General features: G+C 37.6%; 1 protein-coding gene across 3 annotated transcripts in view; it reads right to left on the minus strand.

The window, feature by feature from the left end:
• Positions 1–18,869, minus strand: part of DOP1A (DOP1 leucine zipper like protein A) — a 65,884-nt gene that overhangs the window by 2,719 nt on the left and 44,296 nt on the right. For all 3 annotated transcript variants that reach the window (XM_026665157.2, XM_087944086.1, XM_087944101.1), the window contains 17 exons: positions 18,226–18,482; positions 15,485–17,489; positions 15,271–15,382; positions 14,358–14,540; positions 12,887–13,012; positions 9,616–9,750; positions 7,629–7,684; positions 7,144–7,248; positions 6,315–6,381; positions 5,556–5,700; positions 5,296–5,375; positions 4,230–4,339; positions 3,764–3,913; positions 3,062–3,123; positions 2,513–2,665; positions 1,660–1,796; positions 344–399 (listed from right to left, as the gene is read on the minus strand). In XM_026665157.2, the coding sequence (XP_026520942.2) occupies positions 344–399; positions 1,660–1,796; positions 2,513–2,665; positions 3,062–3,123; positions 3,764–3,913; positions 4,230–4,339; positions 5,296–5,375; positions 5,556–5,700; positions 6,315–6,381; positions 7,144–7,248; positions 7,629–7,684; positions 9,616–9,750; positions 12,887–13,012; positions 14,358–14,540; positions 15,271–15,382; positions 15,485–17,489; positions 18,226–18,482 (3,939 nt within the window). The remainder of the gene's footprint in view (positions 1–343; positions 400–1,659; positions 1,797–2,512; positions 2,666–3,061; positions 3,124–3,763; positions 3,914–4,229; positions 4,340–5,295; positions 5,376–5,555; positions 5,701–6,314; positions 6,382–7,143; positions 7,249–7,628; positions 7,685–9,615; positions 9,751–12,886; positions 13,013–14,357; positions 14,541–15,270; positions 15,383–15,484; positions 17,490–18,225; positions 18,483–18,869) is intronic.

Consider the following 18,869-nt stretch of genomic DNA (forward strand, 5'->3'; position numbering starts at 1 on the left):
GGCTTTCGCCTTGCTTATTATAATCTTAGCAAAGAACACAAATAAGTATAATAAGTACATTTCAATTTATTATCTTTTCTTCCTCATTTTGTAACACAGGATCCTTGCCTAAAAATAACTTGATGTTTGTGACAGGATGCTCCTGTAATCTGGGCACGAGTCAGATTTGGTTAAATAATGTGTAAATGGGATGAAGGACTATTGTGGTTTATTAGCACAGATTATGTTATTCAGTCTGGATGGAAAAGTTTTTTCCACCTATTTAGCATAAAATATCAGAATATCCTTCAATAACATTTAATTTACTATGCAAACAAGAATGAGCAAATCACAGTAACTTTACCTTGAGATATCTTCATCAGCTGTGAGCTCCTGTTCCATAAGTAAAAATACTTGGACCTGTGAAGGGAAAAAGAATAAAGCACATGTATTGTTTATAAACAGGGAAAAATTATATTCTGCCTTTCCATATTTGGGATACTAAAGAAAGATATCAGTGTTAAATATAATGTCAACCACTAAACCACTGTACATCATTGCCCCGTTCAATGCAACCCTACATGTCCTCAGTTGTGAAAGGCAGCCCTTGGAAAGCAAATGTCTGTGCTCCCTTGAAGATCAAGTCAAGCTGTGCAAGAGGGATGAACTGGGCAATGTTTAACATTCTGACTGCTCAAATTCACAGTTGTGTTCTGTTTAATGGTATAAAAGCACCAAAAAATGATGCCTGGTTAGCATCCCTTTTTCACAAAAGAGGAAGAACATATATTTGATCATTTGTAGCTCCATGCTTATCCTGACAGCAAGTATAGGCACAATGGTTAGATACTGTACTGAGAGCTCAGTTCAAGCCCTTTCTTATTGACAGGACCTCACTGGGGGGGTGTTAGATCAGTCGGTCACTCGACACACTCATTGCACAGGGTTCTTGTGGGCATAAAATGAGCAGAAAGTGGAACCTGGCAAAGCTGCCTTCAACTCGGGAAAGCAGAACATAAATGTTAAGATAATGTAATCATTTTGATATTGATTGGATCCATATAGAAATGGCTCAATTCTATAATAACAAAGGAAGTACATCGATAAAAACATCCTAGGAGAGACAGGAGGGAAAAGAAGAAGAAGCAGAAGAAGAAGCAGAAGCCCAGGTTCAGGGGAAAATAAGGCTGGATAGTCTTACTGTGAAGACCATGTGCTTCTTGCATTCCTTGGCAGAAGAAATGGATAACAACAGCTAATGGCATTCATGACTTGCTGCTTTCCAGATCCATCTGGGAAAGGCCTTGTGAACTCTGAGATTCGGGTCTGATCTAGTCTTATTTTTAGGCTGCCAATAGCAATCTGTTGTGGTAACTGGATTATCAGTGTAAATCTGTTGTATAAATAACCACAGCTATGGGTGATTGCTACCAGCTAGGTGACAATGTCTTTCATATGCAAAAACAAATATAAACTTAGGCAAAGATGATTGATGATAGAAGCCACTCTGTGTATACAGGAACAATATGTAATCCAAGCTTTCGAGTGGAGTTCGGAAATGAACTCATGGGCTGTTATCTTTCACAATCTCCTGTAGCTTAAAACCAATATGGAGAAATTCTTAGTTCTTCTTAAAAAATGGTCTTCTTTGCCCAATTGTGGATACAAAGTGGAACTCACCAGTTCTGTGATCATGGTAGGCCAAAGTGAGGTAAGATGCTGTGGAGACATTCTTAAAAGCAAAACTCTGAAAAACAGGAATACTTGGGAGTGGAGGGTAGGCACTTGGGGCAGGCGGAGACTTTCAACCAGTCTTTCTAAAACAGAAAAGGTTACAAGGATCTGTCAGAAAACAACCACAGCTGATATCCAGAGCTGCAACCTGTTTCAAATATCTCTAATCCATTAAGAATCTACATTTAATGATGTAAATTAATTTCACGCAGTAGCATAGAGAGTGGAACATGTCAAAGAGATGCATCAGATTTTAGCCAAGCTTAAATACTCACTTATCTAAATTAGGAGGCAGAAAGACAACAAACTTAAAACTGTGATTCAGGACACTTTGCTCCATAAGACAAATTTGCCTTTAAAAATTTTTTTTGGCCAAGAGATGAATTGCGTTAGAAAAGCAGCAATGCATTTCCCCTTCCTGGTCTGGGCTCCCCTGGCCTCAAAAGTCTTCAAACTCACTTGAACCAGATTTGTGAATAGAAAAGGAAATCCATTCGCCTTGGTTTAGTGACCAGCTGGAATGAAGCCTTTTAGAGTTTTATTTATCCCACATTGCCTAAGCAAGTAGCAGCACATGGCTGGTCTTGTCTGGGATAAGAAGTTAAGTAGACTTGGACCTGTTTGGTATTTGGATGGAAGTTATCAAAGAATATCAATGTCGTAAGATAGATATGAAATTAAAATGTGCTTACATACACACACATATCCTGGAAGATGACAAGGGCAAACTACTTGTGTAATGTTGCCAATAAAACTCCATGGTTTTTATTCATGAAGTTACAAGCTTGACTGGAATTACCTTGTATATCTGGAAGGTATTTCTGATACTGATCCACTTCACTGCTAAAAATGGCAAAGGCCAGCCTCTTCAGGAGCATAGCACGCTGTTCTAGTTCAACATCCCGATTAGCAAACAGGTTGAGGGAACTGCTCTGAGCTACAGCCACACGAGCTAAAAAAGAAAAGGTGCAATTTTGTCAATGCTTTGGGAGAGAGAGAAGCCTTTTGAAGATCATTTTAGGTATTACATGAATGTTGCTAATCAGAACACTTTAAATCATTGCCTAGATACTGCTCATGGTCTTATATATAATAAGAGTATCAAATACCCACAGTCAAATGGCAATAATTAATTGGGCAATGGATGGAAATTAATATAACTTTATAGTGAATGCTCAATCAAGTTTCTAACTTTTCAAGGGAAGGAAAATTTGTAGCAACTATCACCACAATACTTGCTTCCTAACTTAGTTTTGAACTAGACTGTTGCACGAGCATCGAAGGAGCCAAACTTCACAGCTCAAAAATTAACCGTAGATCTTACACAGAGCAAAAAAGTTAGACTCACTCATCAAATCTCTAAAAGTGGTTTTGTCGTGTGTCATCAAATTGTCCATAATGGCTCTCCAACTAGTATAAGAAGAAAAACATGATAATATTTTTTTAATAAAAGCATAGTATTTTATTTTTGGTTAAACAAAAAGAAAGAATGACTGTTACAACATTCTCAGAATTTGGCACTGTGTATCAGAAAAACATACCGGACTGTACAAAGTTAAGGTTTTGGCAATCGTGAATAGGAGATAAGGTACCCAAGCATACAAGTAGTGTTCAATTTACAAGTCTGCCCATTCCAGCCCTCAGTCATGACAGTCATAAAACAAGTTACCCATGTGACTAACCCAATTTTACAACCTTTTTTTGCAGCGGCAGTTAAGTGAATGCTGCAGTCATTAAGCCAACCAATTGTTCACTATGGGCTGGTTTTGCCAAAAACTGGAAGTAAATGTTGGTTTACAGCAAAATAAATAAATAAATGAGATCATGTGACTATAAGGAAATACTCATCTAAGATCCTAATTAGCTGCTTCCAGAAAAAAAAACAATCTTAAATAGATGAGCAGCTCATTATTATGCTCCCACCAAAACAGGGTTTATAAGTGGACGAGAAAGATGTGCAGGTCATCAGGTTTCTGTTTATTGTTTCATAGGAATATTTAGTTTTATTTCCCGAATACTGATTTCAAAGAAGAGCAACAGCAAGCCTTACTGATTCACGCAAGAAGCATCCATCTGAAAGAAACTGGCATCCATGAAGAGATCAAAAGCTTCCTTCTTCCACGCTCTCCTGGTATACTGATAGCCACTCAGACTGCTCAAGAGCTGGACGCAGGCTCGGTAACTGGGCGCATTATGGGCACTGGAAGAAGAACCCCCCCCCATCTCAAGTTACTATAAATATAGATTTTTTTCTGTGAAAAATAATCTGGAAACACCAGACTACCAGCTTTACATGATTTCAGAATTACTTTTGCTGATAAAATGCATAGCAGCACTGTCCGCTATGGCTTGTCACCAATAGCTCCTCCCTCCCTTGCTTCCTCCTTTCTTCTGCACTGCTCCTCTGCTCATCTTGGGGCCACGTGTGATATTTATTTATTTCTGGATTAGAGGAGCAGGACAAAATATGGGGTAAGGGGGACTGTAGGACTTTTTGTAGTACGTTGCAAAGATACCTGTGGTTGCGAAGATAAGGCACAACGTAGTGCATTATATTTACAAGAAGAGGAATAACTCTTTCCTTCTCATCGCTATAGAAAACCATGTCTAGAAGATGAGCCAAAACCTAAAACAGGACAGGAAAAACATCACAACTTTCCTTATCAATCTATCAGTTACTGTTTAAAATGTTTTAATTCTTTCCATAAAAACACAGCAAAGGATGATTTCCAAGATTTTACACACACACTTCAAAATGTGAATTAATGTATAAAGTCATAAATACAAGACAGGTGATGTAAAAGTCTACTCCATTTTCATGTCAACGAATAGACAATTATATACCTACAGACATGGCACTAACCTAAATTAGTCCCTAATATGTAATTTTTTTCTTGCATTGCTTTATAAAGATGAGAATGTACTTACAAAGCTTGGAAATGTGTTGTAAATACATTTTAGAGAAGATACCAGATATGTTAAACATTTTGAAAACGTGGAAGATGTAAAGAAACTCTGTTTCCCAAATCTATACTTTAGATTCTGCTAGCATTAAAGTATGTTGTTGTGCTATCTCAACTACCAAACCATCCATAACTTGCATGGGCTTAAAATCTAAGCAGGATTGGATTTGATCAGTTCTTGTCACAAGGAGAGTTTCTTGTCCAACCCCTTTTCTTGGATGAAGACCGAAATGCCAGAGCTATAGGCTAGACTGGGAAATTACAAAAAATACTGGAAGGCAGAAGCAAGTCACTTCCAACCACTGCTGAGGAAATTACATGGGCATACTCATGAAGCCACCAAAAAATGAGTTTGAGTCAAAGAAGATTTTACTTTTTTTATGTTTGGTTTCAATTAAATCAACTTCAATCATGGTTTCTATAGCTAGCTTCTTTAAAACAGAAACAATTAACTTTTAATCACAGTTATAGGAGTGATTTGGAATGAAATCATATAATTATTCTAATGATTGTAGGACTAAGCACAATTATCCTTTGGCATCATTTCACACAAAGAAATGTGTAATGTTTTATCTGTCATTGCATTATGTATAAAATCAAAAACTACAAAAACACTTACTTCTGACAATAGTGTTAAGGCATGGACACTATACACTGATGGAGTTATGCTTGAGGTTTCCAAAGCTGGAGACAACATATCTAAATTAAACACATGAAAAAGAAAGAAATGCTGTTTGCAAAGACGCAACCATGTCATACTCACTAGTGATTAGATTATTTTAATGACAACGCTCCTGCTCCACATATTTAGTTCAAGCTTTTGTAATTCCAGTCAGATCTTTAGATGAACAACAACAACAACAAAAATGTAAAAATCACCTTCCACATCAGACTCCAGGTTGTTTCCATCAACCATTATTTTGGGAGAAGGCTTAACCTCTAAATTTCGCCTCAGCCAGGTAGTCTGTTCCAGGGATGAGCCTGCAATTGCCCCAATGGCATCCACTATTTTGTGTGTTACATCCTGGTGAGGTGGCAGATAAACAGAAGTAGAAGAAAAGTTCTTATGAATAATACATATTACACCTTGATTTAATACATGTCTCTCTTTTCTTCAGAAGTAATGAATAATCTCAAGTGAGATAATACTGTCCTTTGTGGAATGCCATTATGTGCTCCTGGTGACATCCCGAGCCTCTATTTCGAATTACAAAATCTAATGTAATTATGAATATTAAATGCTTCAGAGATTTAAAGTGTCTGAAACTCTCTAAAGGGAACCAACGCAATAAGTTGTGAAAACCCAGCATGTGGCACAGTAAACTAGAAATATACATAAATCTAACTGAGGCTTTGACAATGTCATTGACACATAGTTTTTTTTCCCTAAAACAAAATCAACTGGCATATCAAATTGAAACCAAACCAAAAAATCTGCATCAGCATAGCTCACATGTTATGACAGACGATAGCTATTCTGAAAAAGAGAACCCAACAGCGATTCAGGATTTAAAGTATCAGAGTGATCAGGGTGAGAAAAACAAAACAAGTATTTTCTTGATAATTAGCCTCCAGACTTTATATTCTTTTTCATATCATACTTGAGTTCAATAATAGCTATTTCTATAGATTTCTTACCTGTAGATCTCTCTGGTCCTTCTTATTATCCAGATTTGGATTTTTCATAATAAACTCATTTAACACACTTTAAAAGAAAAAGAAAGAAAAGGAAAACATAAATTTCTTGTTTCAAGTTTTAGAAAGAGGGATTTCAAGGGAAGCGAGGTTTCAGAAGCCTATGGATAGAAGGGAAGGTTTGTGGAAAGACAGCAAAGGTTAAGCCAAAGATCATATTTATAGCCCTTTAGATTCCAATCTTGGACTTCCTTAAGAAGCTACTGTGTATCCTAAGAAAAGATGCTGTGATTGGTTTTAGCAATAAATCGGGGCATACGTTTTTATAACTTAATCCAGTGGTTCTCAATCTTTCCTTACTTTTGGCAAAGGTTGGGATAACCTGATAAAATATTACTCCTTAAATAATATGTTTTCAAAGAGCTGGTCTTTAATCAATTCTGACTAGCACTATTTTTGATTTCTGCATGCTGCTATGAAAAATGCTTTCAGCTCATATTTAAACTCATGAAATTGAACTGGCCTTAAGCTAAAGGAGCAACAAGATGCAGCCATGCCATTCTCACTTTAAACATTGGAAAGGTTCCTACTAGAGTTGACCCTAGTGATAAGGGTATCCATGGCATTTGCAAGATTTCAAATGACTTGAAAGTTTCTAGTCCTTCCTACAACTGGAAGACTAAAAACTGTACTCAGTATTAAGTATTGATCTAATTTTCAATACAAAAGACCAACACCTCTGCTAGATTTTTCAATGGCGGCTACTTTTGCCTGGAATTTTTCAAAAGGGAAAAAAACAAGCAACTCCGTCTATGGTCAAAGAATGACTCACCCAAGTATTAGAAACTGCCCTGGAGCTGGAAGGCCGAGTGGTATGGAATCCTTTAGAAGGAGCAGCAAAGAGGCCCAGCTGTCTACTAAGTTGGAGACTGGGATTCTACAGGAAGGAAAAAGTTACATAATCATATCCAAAGGATTTTCTTTATTATGTTTAGAAGGGCTGTCTAGGGTTGAATTAATGAAATGATGTTGCCATACTTGTTTTAAGGTACTTTTACAGTTAATGATCCAAGTGCAAAGTCAGCATACAGAACAAAGGAGGAAACACACGAAGCTCCTTAGTCAGATGGACGTTCTGATTTTTAAACAAGTGTCTAATATTCTAAAATCTGGAATTTGGAAGTTCAATTCCTTCCTTAATACTTTAATCAAATGTCTCAGCGTTCTCTGACTTCAACAGAACTGTTGAGCAAATGTGACATTCTAAAATAATTCGATACTACTGTGTTGAAAGGAATGTTAGAATAGGAAACCTACCTCTGGATGTATGCAAAGAAAAACTGCAACATGCAGACTTCCAATGAAAGATGCTTCTAGATTTTTGTTAAAAAAAAGTTAAGAAATACACATTACTGTTCAAGTCTACAAGTAGCTGTCAATTCTCTAATTAAAAGATAACTAACTTTGCTGTGACTGTTTTTTTAAATCAGTACAATTTTGTCACATTTGAATGGAAGAAAATGTCTGAGTAATTATGAATAAAGAGATTTTTCCATTAGTTTCTTCTTTTTCTGGAGCTGGAACATTAATTTTGTCCACAGAAAAATGGGCTTAGAAATCACTGTATTCTTTCAAAAACAGACAATTTTCTCAGGGGAAAGACAAAGGGAGAATTATATCTATTAACAGAGTCAGAGTTTTATGAAAACTGGAAGAACCATGATCATCTCAAAATAATATTGTTTTTAAAATAATACCCATTTTCCTTACAAAACACAAAAACAAACGGTTCTTTATTCTTCATTAATGCATTTTTAACACAAGGAGCAGTAGCTACAATAGCAATTAAACTAATTAATTACAAGAAAACTAATATAAAGTTTAATTAAAATCATTTTATGTCGTTTAACAACAGTAATTGGGACTGGTATTTACACTGCTAAGTGACAACGCATGACCATTCTACTTAGCATGGCAGCGTGGCTGATGCACACAGGACCTCCTGATCACAACATGCGCTGGCTTTGACTCTGCCTTGGAAGCTGACAGGGAAGTTAGCAAATTGCGACCATATGACCACAGATGAGGTGGTGTCAGAAATCTGCCCATGCCCAGATTGCAATTTTGTGACTGTAGGGGCACTGTTACAACTGGAACTTAAATAACTGGTTGTAACTAACACTTGTCAGCGTTGTTATAACTTCAAACAATAACAGAATGAGAGGTCAATCTGTAAGGAAGTATGTAGCAATTGAGTATCCACACAGGAGTGCTGAAAGTTGTGAGTAATTACATGTGTATGTATTATCAGTTAAAACAGAACCAAAAACAGTGCTCGATTTAACTAGAAGGAAAGTTCTTACTATAAATTTTTTAACACAGTATAGCCATTCTTGTGGCAAGAGAAAAGCCTCTCCAGTTCCTTTATTTAAATAAATTATTTAGAAAGAAAGTAGTCCTTGTTTAGAGACAGTGACTCAGACAGTGACTATTTGCAATTACAACACTGATGAAAAACTTACTTTGCCACCAATGCCCACATTTATAAGCTTTGCAGCATCTCTCTGTTAGGTGCTCACCAATACAGCTGGTACATGTTATTCTGTGCCTGATCTGTTACTTTCTACCTCCCCACCTTGCAGAACAGAGAAATTGCCTAAACAAGTGATCTCTTCCTGCACTGCTTTTCTCCACATTATAGTGCAACCCTAGAAAGTGCTAAGGAGATAGCAAGATCAGTTCTGTGACCTTAATTAATTGATTAGAATTTTCCCAGCTGCTGCCTGAAATTAACAACTCTATAATCAGTTTCACATTAAAGGTTTTCTTCCAAAACAGTTTGTAGCTGGCAGCTAGAAGCCCATTAGGCAAAGAGCCGGTGCTGACGCTTTCCTTTTGATGTGTATTCCTCACTGTGTGCCTGCTACTCTCTTGTAATCCTTTCCTCTCCAATAAACCTAACTACAAACATCAAGTCTTTTCTTGCATTCTTTTTCACAGCATTCCAAAGGGAAGTGGGGGGAAGGGCTCTAAGTTTTGTCCTTTTATCCAGCTTCCTTATGAGTCGAATTATGGAAACCTTCCCTGGTCTTTGGATTTCACTCAGATACATGGGGTTGCACCCTTCTGATGCTGTAAAACAAAGTTGAAGTAAAAGCCTAAGCACAGTTGCAATCATACGATTCTTCACTTAATGACCATTTTACTTAACAACTGAGTCACTAGTCCCAATTGTGGTTGGTAAATGAGGACTACCTGTACTTAAATTGTGTGAACCATTAAAATATTGTTATTGGTGTCATACCTTGTCTTTGGCAATAGCTGGTGGCTGCTTTAGGACTTCTTTCACTGTTTGCATTACAGTTTCAGTTCTCATAACACTGATGGAACGAACTAGCTCCACTAGCAGCAGCTGTTCTTCACTGGCACTAGGAATCACCTGATAAGTAAAATGCCACCACTGCATTGAATCTCAGAGAGTCAAGTCTCAACCATTTCAAAATCACTTATAAGAATTAGGCTGTAACCATATGTCACCTTACTCTGGTATAAACACTACTGATATGTAACATTGCATCAATGGCTGAATTGGCATTTTGAGACCACTTGGATTAAAAGCAAAGAACTATACATTAATTTTTTAAAAGTTGGATATTTGTTCATGTAGCCAAATTGGCTACATTACTTTTACACACCTATATTCTCACAAATGCATTACTTCCAACATGTACCATCCTTAAAAACCAACCTTCAACTCCAGTTTTACTCATAATTCTACTCCTTTCACTTTATTGTAATACTTTCTCTAAACCAGCAAGCATATAATAAACTTTCTGACATACCCACATTTTTATTAATTTATTTAAGACTAGCGATTTCATACATTTTTCAAAATTTTCGCAGCATTATTTTCTTTTTTCAACAATACCACTTATAGCATTCATTTTTTTCTCCATAATTCAACATATCACTGTTATTCCAATATAAATCTCCTTCCAACACCTCTCATTCTAAAGTTCATCTTGAATCATTTGACACTTTTTAAATTTACAGGTAAAACTCGAAAAATTAGAATATTGTGCAAAAGTTCATTTATTTCAGTAATGCAACTTAAAAGGTGAAACTAATATACGAGATAGACTCATTACATGCAAAGCAAGATAGTTCAAGCCGTGATTTGTCATAATTGTGATGATTATGGCTTACATAATCCACAATCCACAATCACAGAAAATTAGAATATTACATGCAATCAATAAAACAAGGATTGTACATAGAACAATATAGGACCTCTGAAAAGTATAAGCATACATATGTACTCAGTACTTGGTTTGGGCCCCTTTTGCAGCAATTACTGCCTCAATGCGGCATGGCATGGAAGCTATCAGCCTGTGGCACTGCTGAGGTGTTATGGAAGACCAGGATGCTTCAATAGCGGCCTTCAGCTCTTCTGCATTGTTCAGTCTCATGTCTCTCATCTTTCTCTTGGCAATGCCCCATAGATTCTCTATGGGGTTCAGGTCAGGCAAGTTTGCTGGCCAATCAAGCACAGTAATCCCACGGTCATTGAGCCAGGTTTTGGTGCTTTTGGCAGTGTGGGCAGGTGCCAAGTCCTGCTGGAAAATGAAGTCAGCATCCCCATAAAGCTCGTCTGCGGAAGGAAGCATGAAGTGCTCCAAAATCTCTGGTAGACGGCTGCATTGGCCCTGGACTTAATGAAGCAGTGGACCAACACCAGCAGATGACAGGGCTCCCCAAATCAACACAGACTGTGGAAACTTCACACTGGACTTCAAGCATCTTGCAGTGTGTGCCTCTCCATTCTTCCTCCAGACTCTGGGTCCTTGGTTGCCAAATGAGATGCAAAAGTTGCTCTCATCAGAAAAGAGGACTTTGGACCACTGAGCAACAGACCAGGCCTGTTTTTCTTTAGCCTAGGTAAGACGCTTCTGATGTTTGTTGTTCAGGAGCAGCTTGACAAGAGGAATATGACATTTGAAGCCCATGTCCAGGATTGTCTGTGTATGGTGGCTCTTGATGCACTGACTCCAGCCTCATTCCACTCCTTGTGAAAGTCCCCAACACTTTTGAATGGCCTTTTTCTGACAATCCTCTCCAGGCTGCGGTCATCCCTGTTGCTTGTGCACCTTTTTCTTCCACACTTTTCCCTTCCACATAACTTTCTATTAATGTGCTTTGATACAGCACTTTGGGAACATCCAGCTTCTTTGGCAATGACCTTTTGAGGCTTTCCCTCCTTATGGAGGGTGTCAGTGATGGTTTTCTGCACAACTGTCAGGTCAGCAGCCTATCCCATGATTGTGCTTCCTCCTGAACCAGACTGAGAGATCATTTAAAGGCTCAGAAACCCTTTGCAGGTGTTATGGCTTAATTAGCTGATTAGAGTGGGACACTTTGAGCCTAGAATATTGAACCTTTTCATAATATTCTAATTTTCTGAGATTGTGGATTTGGGGTTTTCATGAGCTGTAAGCCATAATCATCTCAATTATGACACATCACGGCTTGAACTATCTTGCTTTGCATGTAATGAGTCTATCTCACATATTAGTTTCACCTTTTAAGTTGCATTACTGAAATAAATGAACTTTTGCACGATATTCTAATTTTTCGAGTTTCACCTGTAGTTCATTCCTCTAGAAGTTCCCTGCTTAATCCTTTTCACCCACTCCCAAAACAAAAATTTTATTCCATCAAAATAATTCCGTATTTTGTCTTTTCTTAATTTCTGGCTATCTTTCTGTGCATTTTTTGCAACAATTTTTTTCTTTAAACACACTTTATACAACACTTTTCTCTCATCTTAATTTTTTGAAGCAGTCATTCTTTTACATGCATTTTTCTCACTTGTAGTCTTTTCTATTTCGTTGTTTCACCAGACAGCCAGTTTTTCTTTTTAGCACAACTTCACTCACTTCTGTGGCATTCTGTAACAGAATTCCCTTTATTCTGTGAGTCTTCTGGCAGTTGGCATCTTTGTCTCTTTGTGTCTTGTAAGAGTTCTTCAGGCTGGCTGTCACTGACTATCTCAAAATATCCTGACATTTCTCAAGTCATAAAAAGAGGAAGGAATTTTCCTTTTTTTAAAATAATGCAAGATTAATGGAAGCAAATACTTGTGGCATCAAGAAGTGGCACTATCCTAGCTGTTTGGGTTGGGTGGTATAAACGAGGGGCCTCCAAACCTGGCAACTCTAAGTCTTGTGGACTTCAACCATGTTGGCTGAGGAATCCTGGGAGTTGAAATTCACAAGTCTTAAAATGGCAAAGTCTGGAGACCCCTGGTATAGACCTAGCGAAGAGAAGAAACTTTACTGTAATGCATTTGATTGTATTCAGTAACTGCAGTCCTAACACCAGTTCAGTGAACCCCATCAGATTCATACTGTAGTTTCATATCCAGAGATCACAAACAATGCTTATTTTAGTATGGCACAGTATCTCAATTTGTGTACTAAGCTAAATAAACAAATAAAGCTAAATAAGCCTACTAAATAAAACTCGGGAAATTCTTAAGCTGAACTCATTTTAAACAAGTCCATCAGTTAACCTACCTTAGTCCTTGAAGCTTGATTATTTTGTTTCCTTTCATTCCACACAAATGCAATAGCTGCCATGAAGTGAACACCATGGTTCATTGAAATTGGACCAAGTAATTCAAGAATTTGCTGCCTTAAATTCTGTAATACACAAAGTATACTAAATGTAAAGCAAAACAAAACAAGAACCTAACAGCTCATCCAGAGCAATATACAATTATACAATGAAAGAAAATATTGAGAAATGTAATTTGGACCATTTCTCTTTTGGAACATGAGAGAGGAAAATATTTTTAGGGCAAGCTATTTTTGTGCACTTTTTTTTAAAAAGCCTTGAATTCTTTATTGCTATGCCAATCTGATGAATTTTCTGGCACAATCCAAATGCCTCCTGAAAATATACTTAAGAAAATTTAACCATGATGTGACATGAAGTCTTAATGAACAATTATGTCCTGCAGTTAGAAATAAATCAGGATCAGAAAAAAGACAGCTGGCAATATGTTTTGCATTGTATTTTGATATGACACCTAAAAAAAATAGCTATTGCTATTTGTTCCTATAAAAAAGACACCATGAGAAAGTAGAAGTGTACAACAGGATTAAAACCATGACAGTGATTTTTATGCTCAAATCATTATTGTATTGGTAAAGTGTGGTTAACACAAATATAGTTTGGTGAAATGTCTAATGCTCTTCGAGCTTGGTTGTTTTCTTGCAGACACTTCATTACCAAAACTATGTAACATCATCAGTGCTCGTCCTTTAGGTAAGGGAACGTCTGCAAGAAAACAACCAAGCTCAGAGATCACCAAGGACTCATTTCAACCCCGAGCTACAAATATTCTCCTTTATTGGTGAAATGTGCCAGTGGCATTTTTTGCATATATACTTTTAGCTTTTGTAGCCATTGAAACATAAAGGTCTTTATATGGAACTGGGGGAAGTTTTGCCTATAGGGGCTATTTGATCAAACATATTAACACCAACCTATAAATGGGTCTACTATGTAGGTTATCTTACAACCGTTTTAGAAATGGGGGGAAAAAAACCCATTTTAAAAAATCATTTGGTAGTACAAGGTCCTCCTCTTGTATATACACAAACTATATTGTATAGTATACAGACATTAGATGTTTTCTGGAAGAATGATTAAATGTTGTGATCCTGTCAAGATCCTGGAGCTGATTATTCAAGGATTAAAAACAAAATATGTGTGTGCCTTCAAGGCAGATTTTTGACTCCTGGTAGAAGTCCCTGGAGTTTTCCAGACAAGATTTTTCAGCAGCCATTTGCCCTTGCTTTCTTCCTAGAGTGGAGAGTGATTTGCCTGAAGTCATTCAGTCAGCTTTGTGTTGAGTTCTAGCCTCAGAACTTCCTGTCTCCAGTTTGACATTTTTAACCAGTATACCAAACTGGCTCTGTTATTCAAGTATTACATACATGTAAACAAAATCATTTGTACACATAACTCTGATGTTCTAACCTTTGTTGACCCAAGATTAATGGTGGTTACAGATGCAGCTGCTGCAACAGCTGTTTTCTCTGAAGAGTCTGCCTGGTACAGGATGCTCCACAAAAGTGTGACAGAGGACATGATAATGTGAAGGATAGACAAGATCCCACTGCGTGCTTCAAACATGTGCTTCTGATCTACATTAACCAGAAGCTAGTAAAAAGGAAGATGAAGACATAATCAATTATCATCAGGGATATTAATTTACAGGATTTCTGTTCCCTTTTCGCACTCTCTTCCCACCTAGTCCCCCCCCCCCCAATTCTGTTTCAGGCAACATTAAACCATCACTGAATTACGCTGCTAACCAGGATCATTTTCAGACCAATTTGTAATGATAGTTTGAAATTAGTTTCAAAGATCTGATCGGATACAGATGCGATACAATTCTAACAATAATTTTTATCAAGTTTAAATTGCAAAATGAAGTACTTCCTCCAAATCAAAGCAGATCTTATCAAGAGAAAACATGTCTAATCTGTTCATAATTTACTGAAATTCTGGATTCAGTTTCAATTAAAGATTGAAATTGGGTTCAACAATTCCAAAACCTAGCGTCTCAAATTTTGTAATTCATAAAAGAATCCTTTAATATCAAACCGTATTCACTACATTACGCTAGTTATACCCAAAATGTAAATGAAAATTGCTCTTGTAATATTAGGTGTGAGATCAAGATCTCGCAACGTAGTAATAAATTGCACATACATAATCAATGGTATATACATAAAGAGTTCAGAATATGCCAAATAATGTTATCTATTTCAAGAGTTATTTCTTAAGGTCCATGCACAGGTTGAAACAAGTTATTAGTGAGGGCAGACGACAAATCAGAGCACACTGATAGCTGGGGGGGAAAACTGAAAAATCTAAGGTGGTTTACCTGATGATACTGCGTGGATGGGTCAAGTAAGCAATAATGAATAATTGTTGTGATACCTTCCAAAAGAGTGAGCATCATATCTGGTGGAGTAACCGATGCCATCCAAAGAGGCCTAAAAACAACAATGAATCTGTTGCAATTTTGGAATGTACATACAAAATTCCCTTTTAAAAAAAAGTGCCAAGAGGAAAAAAAGAGAAAGGAAAATACATGCCTACTGTCGGATAAGCCCATTTCATATCTGTATTGCTGAATCAGATTATCCAGGTTCCTGCAAAGCTGTAGGGTCACCGAAACCACCACTCTTTGGAGCACCTTCCCCATGTAAGGCAGAGAAGCAGTGATTAATCCTATCCACTGGGGATGCATTTTACAGGCACAATGCTGGTGTAATGCTCTTATTACAGCACAAAGAAACATGCCTTGGGAGGTTATGGGCTGGGAGTGTAAATACTGAAGGGAAGCCATTGGCTGTTGAGGGTTGATGTGCTCCAAGTCGGTTACCACAAAATCAAAGCCTGCCTCGTTCTCCTCAGGCACGGTCATCACTCTGTGCTCCAGAACAATGAGCCGCTGGAGGACTTTTAAAAGCTGTGACTGGAGTGTGCTACCATTATCCAACTCGTCCTCGGAAAAGTTGATTAGACTGTCTTCGGAGAAGCCTTCTTCAACAGCCCCTAAGTTTTTGCCCGCCATTTTCTCACTGTGCCACTTCTGGACACTGAAGATAGAGGACAGCAAACAGTGCAGGATCACCTTCTGGACCTTGCATTTGGACAACATGTCCGAAATGAAACTGGGGAACCCTTTGGTGGAGCTCTCCACCACTTTTGCCAGCTCGGCAAAAAGAAGGGACAAGATTTCAATGCTCATCATTTGCATGTTACGATTCCCGATCAGGTCCTGCGAAGAGACTTTCACGTGAGTCGGATAGTGGCTCCTCATGTAATACAAGCAGAGAGAGATAAGGATCTCGATGTACATGGAACTTCGAAAACTGTGGTTTGAGTCTATTGGGATGTGGCTGTAAAAGTCTTTGCCCATGACTGATATGCGATGCCTGGCCAGGAGATTCTGAAGTAAGGAAAGCTGGGGGGTGTAGGCATTATTGACGCTGGTGGTGGAAATGGCATTTACAAAAGCAGAAGGGTTGGTTTTCAAGATTGCTTTAATGGCGGAGAAAGAATACAGAGTCCTCGAGGAGTCATATACTTGGAGGTACAATAAGACATGTTGATATAAAGGGTGTATGTTAAAATTGGGAGATTTCCGCGCCCCCGGTGACCCTGCATCGCTCTCAATTTCCGAGATTTCACCCTCTCCACAGCTATACCAATTTTCCAAGTCAAGGCCATCGCTGAAGAAAACACTGCTTTGCTTCAGCTTCTCAGCTTGTGCTTTCTTCTTTTCTTCGTCTTTCCTTTTTGCTATTTTGACTTTGGGCTTTGCTCCTGGGTGTTTCCCAGATTCTTTCACAATGGTTTCCTTTTCTGACATTTTTTCGGGCAATTTCCCTTTGAAGCTGAATTGGATGCTACTATGATTTTGCTGCCTTGACTTTTCTTCTGGGGGAGTGAAAGTTTGGTCACTGAGAGACTGCTGGCTTATTGAGATGCAGGGTGACGAACTGTTTCTGGAGATTTCATTAGAAATGCTTTCAAGTCCAGTCTCAGATGAGACAGACAGTAGCTGAGTACTGTCATTGCTAAGCAAACTACTCTGGCTGTCCAGAAAGTTTGGTTCTTCACATTTGGATACATCTTCAGTGGGATCTAGAGTATTTAACGTAGTTGAAGTATCTTCTGGATATGCATCTTTCTCTGACCGTGGATCTTCTGCAAGCTCCTTGACTACTTTGCAGATCAGGTCAAGGACCACTTGCTGTATTATTTCATCTAATGCATCTCCTTTCAAATGTTGAGAACTATCTGGGGCAGTCAGGCTTTCAGGTTCTATTTCGTAGCTGAGGTTATCTCCAGCAGATGACTGGGAGCAGCCAGAGTCTGAACTTTGCATTATTTCTATCTGATTATCAGGGAGGTCAAAATCAGAGGCAGCCAAAGGAATAGTTTCACTACTAGTACTCAGGAGAGAGATCCTGTCACTTAAAGGGTTGACTGTAAGACTAAAATTCTCCATTTCGTCTAAACCCAGCTGCTTTTCAATGTTCTCTTTAGTTGATATCCCATGTTCTTGACTTGATGGCATTGTGATGAATGCTTAACAAAAAGGAAAACAAGTGGTTATGAGTATTTTTCTTATTAACAAAAAGGAAAACAAATGGTTATGACTATTTTCTTATTTGAATAGTCATTTAGAAGTTATTCGCATAAATCATATAATACCCTTTTCTGCAAGATACCTTTAAAGTGTAAGCTAAAAAGTTAATATTGCAATATGAGACCAACAGGTTCATTAAATTAGGTATTTTGAGTCCAGAGTAAAACTTTGTTGACAAATTCAAGTATTGCAATAGGGACAATATTAGTGTTCATTTCTGAAATGAAAGAGAAATCTTTGATTGCTATGGATATAAGATCTGCAGAACTTTGGATCTAAATTCCTTTAAAAATGAGATAATGTCCAACATAAAAAGGGAAAATCCACAGAAAACTCTGCTAGTGTGAATAGTGAAAGGATATGAAAGGATATTGCATTACAATAGATATTATTTATATATTATCATATTTGCATCTGCACACCCTGTGGTATTTTTTTAAATCCAGATAACCAAAATGTTCAAATTATATAATTATATAAGTCAATATGTAAAACAAAATGAACATACTAATATAAAACTAAAAAACTATGATACAAACTGTTATTAAACAGTATAAAATATAAAATGCTCTTTTATGCTACATTATATCAATATAATACCAAAATTGAAGATATAAATATAATACCAAATTGAGGATATCATGATAAATCAGTGGTTAATGAGGTGATACTTACAACCACTACTATTAAATTTCTGCATAAAATGTTTTTCATTTTCATCTTCCAGATAGGGAGATTTACTCCAGTACCATTCAGCCTGTACCCTTTGAACAGAAATACGTTGGGTCTTTGGATGGAGAAGCAGCAAAAGCAAAGGTTCCAGGACTCTTGCAATGTCATGCCGTTGGAGGACTTGATTTAACCAGGCCTGTCCGACTGACCAGGTGGAGCCATCTAAACTGTTAAGACTATCCAGCATGATAAATAAGGATCTGAGGAGGAGAAAAATCCATATTAAAATAATAAGCCAACAGAAAAAAAATATAAGCTTTGAAACTCTTGTTATGATCAATTTTTTTCAGCTGGGAAAGCCAGATATTCTCTTGATCTGATGACACGTGCTCTTTGGGGTCAAAGTCAAGTCCTTAATCTAGTGAAAAGCTTCCCCTGCCCCTTCCAACAGGGAAATGGGGACAGACCTACTAGATCAGGGGGGTGTCAAACTCATGTCATCACGTCACATATTGGGACTCCCCCCCCCTTCGCTAAACCAGGTGTGGGCATGGCCAGCGCATGATGCATCTGGCCCGCAGGCTGGAAGTTTGACAGCCCTGTACTAGATACTTCATGGATGAGATCACTTAATGAATATATTAGTC

The sequence above is a fragment of the Notechis scutatus genome, chromosome 1 (genome assembly GCF_049901735.1).
Source record: "Notechis scutatus isolate UNSWTSFEM ecotype Mainland chromosome 1, rNotScu1.2, whole genome shotgun sequence".
Lineage (NCBI taxonomy): Eukaryota > Metazoa > Chordata > Lepidosauria > Squamata > Elapidae > Notechis > Notechis scutatus.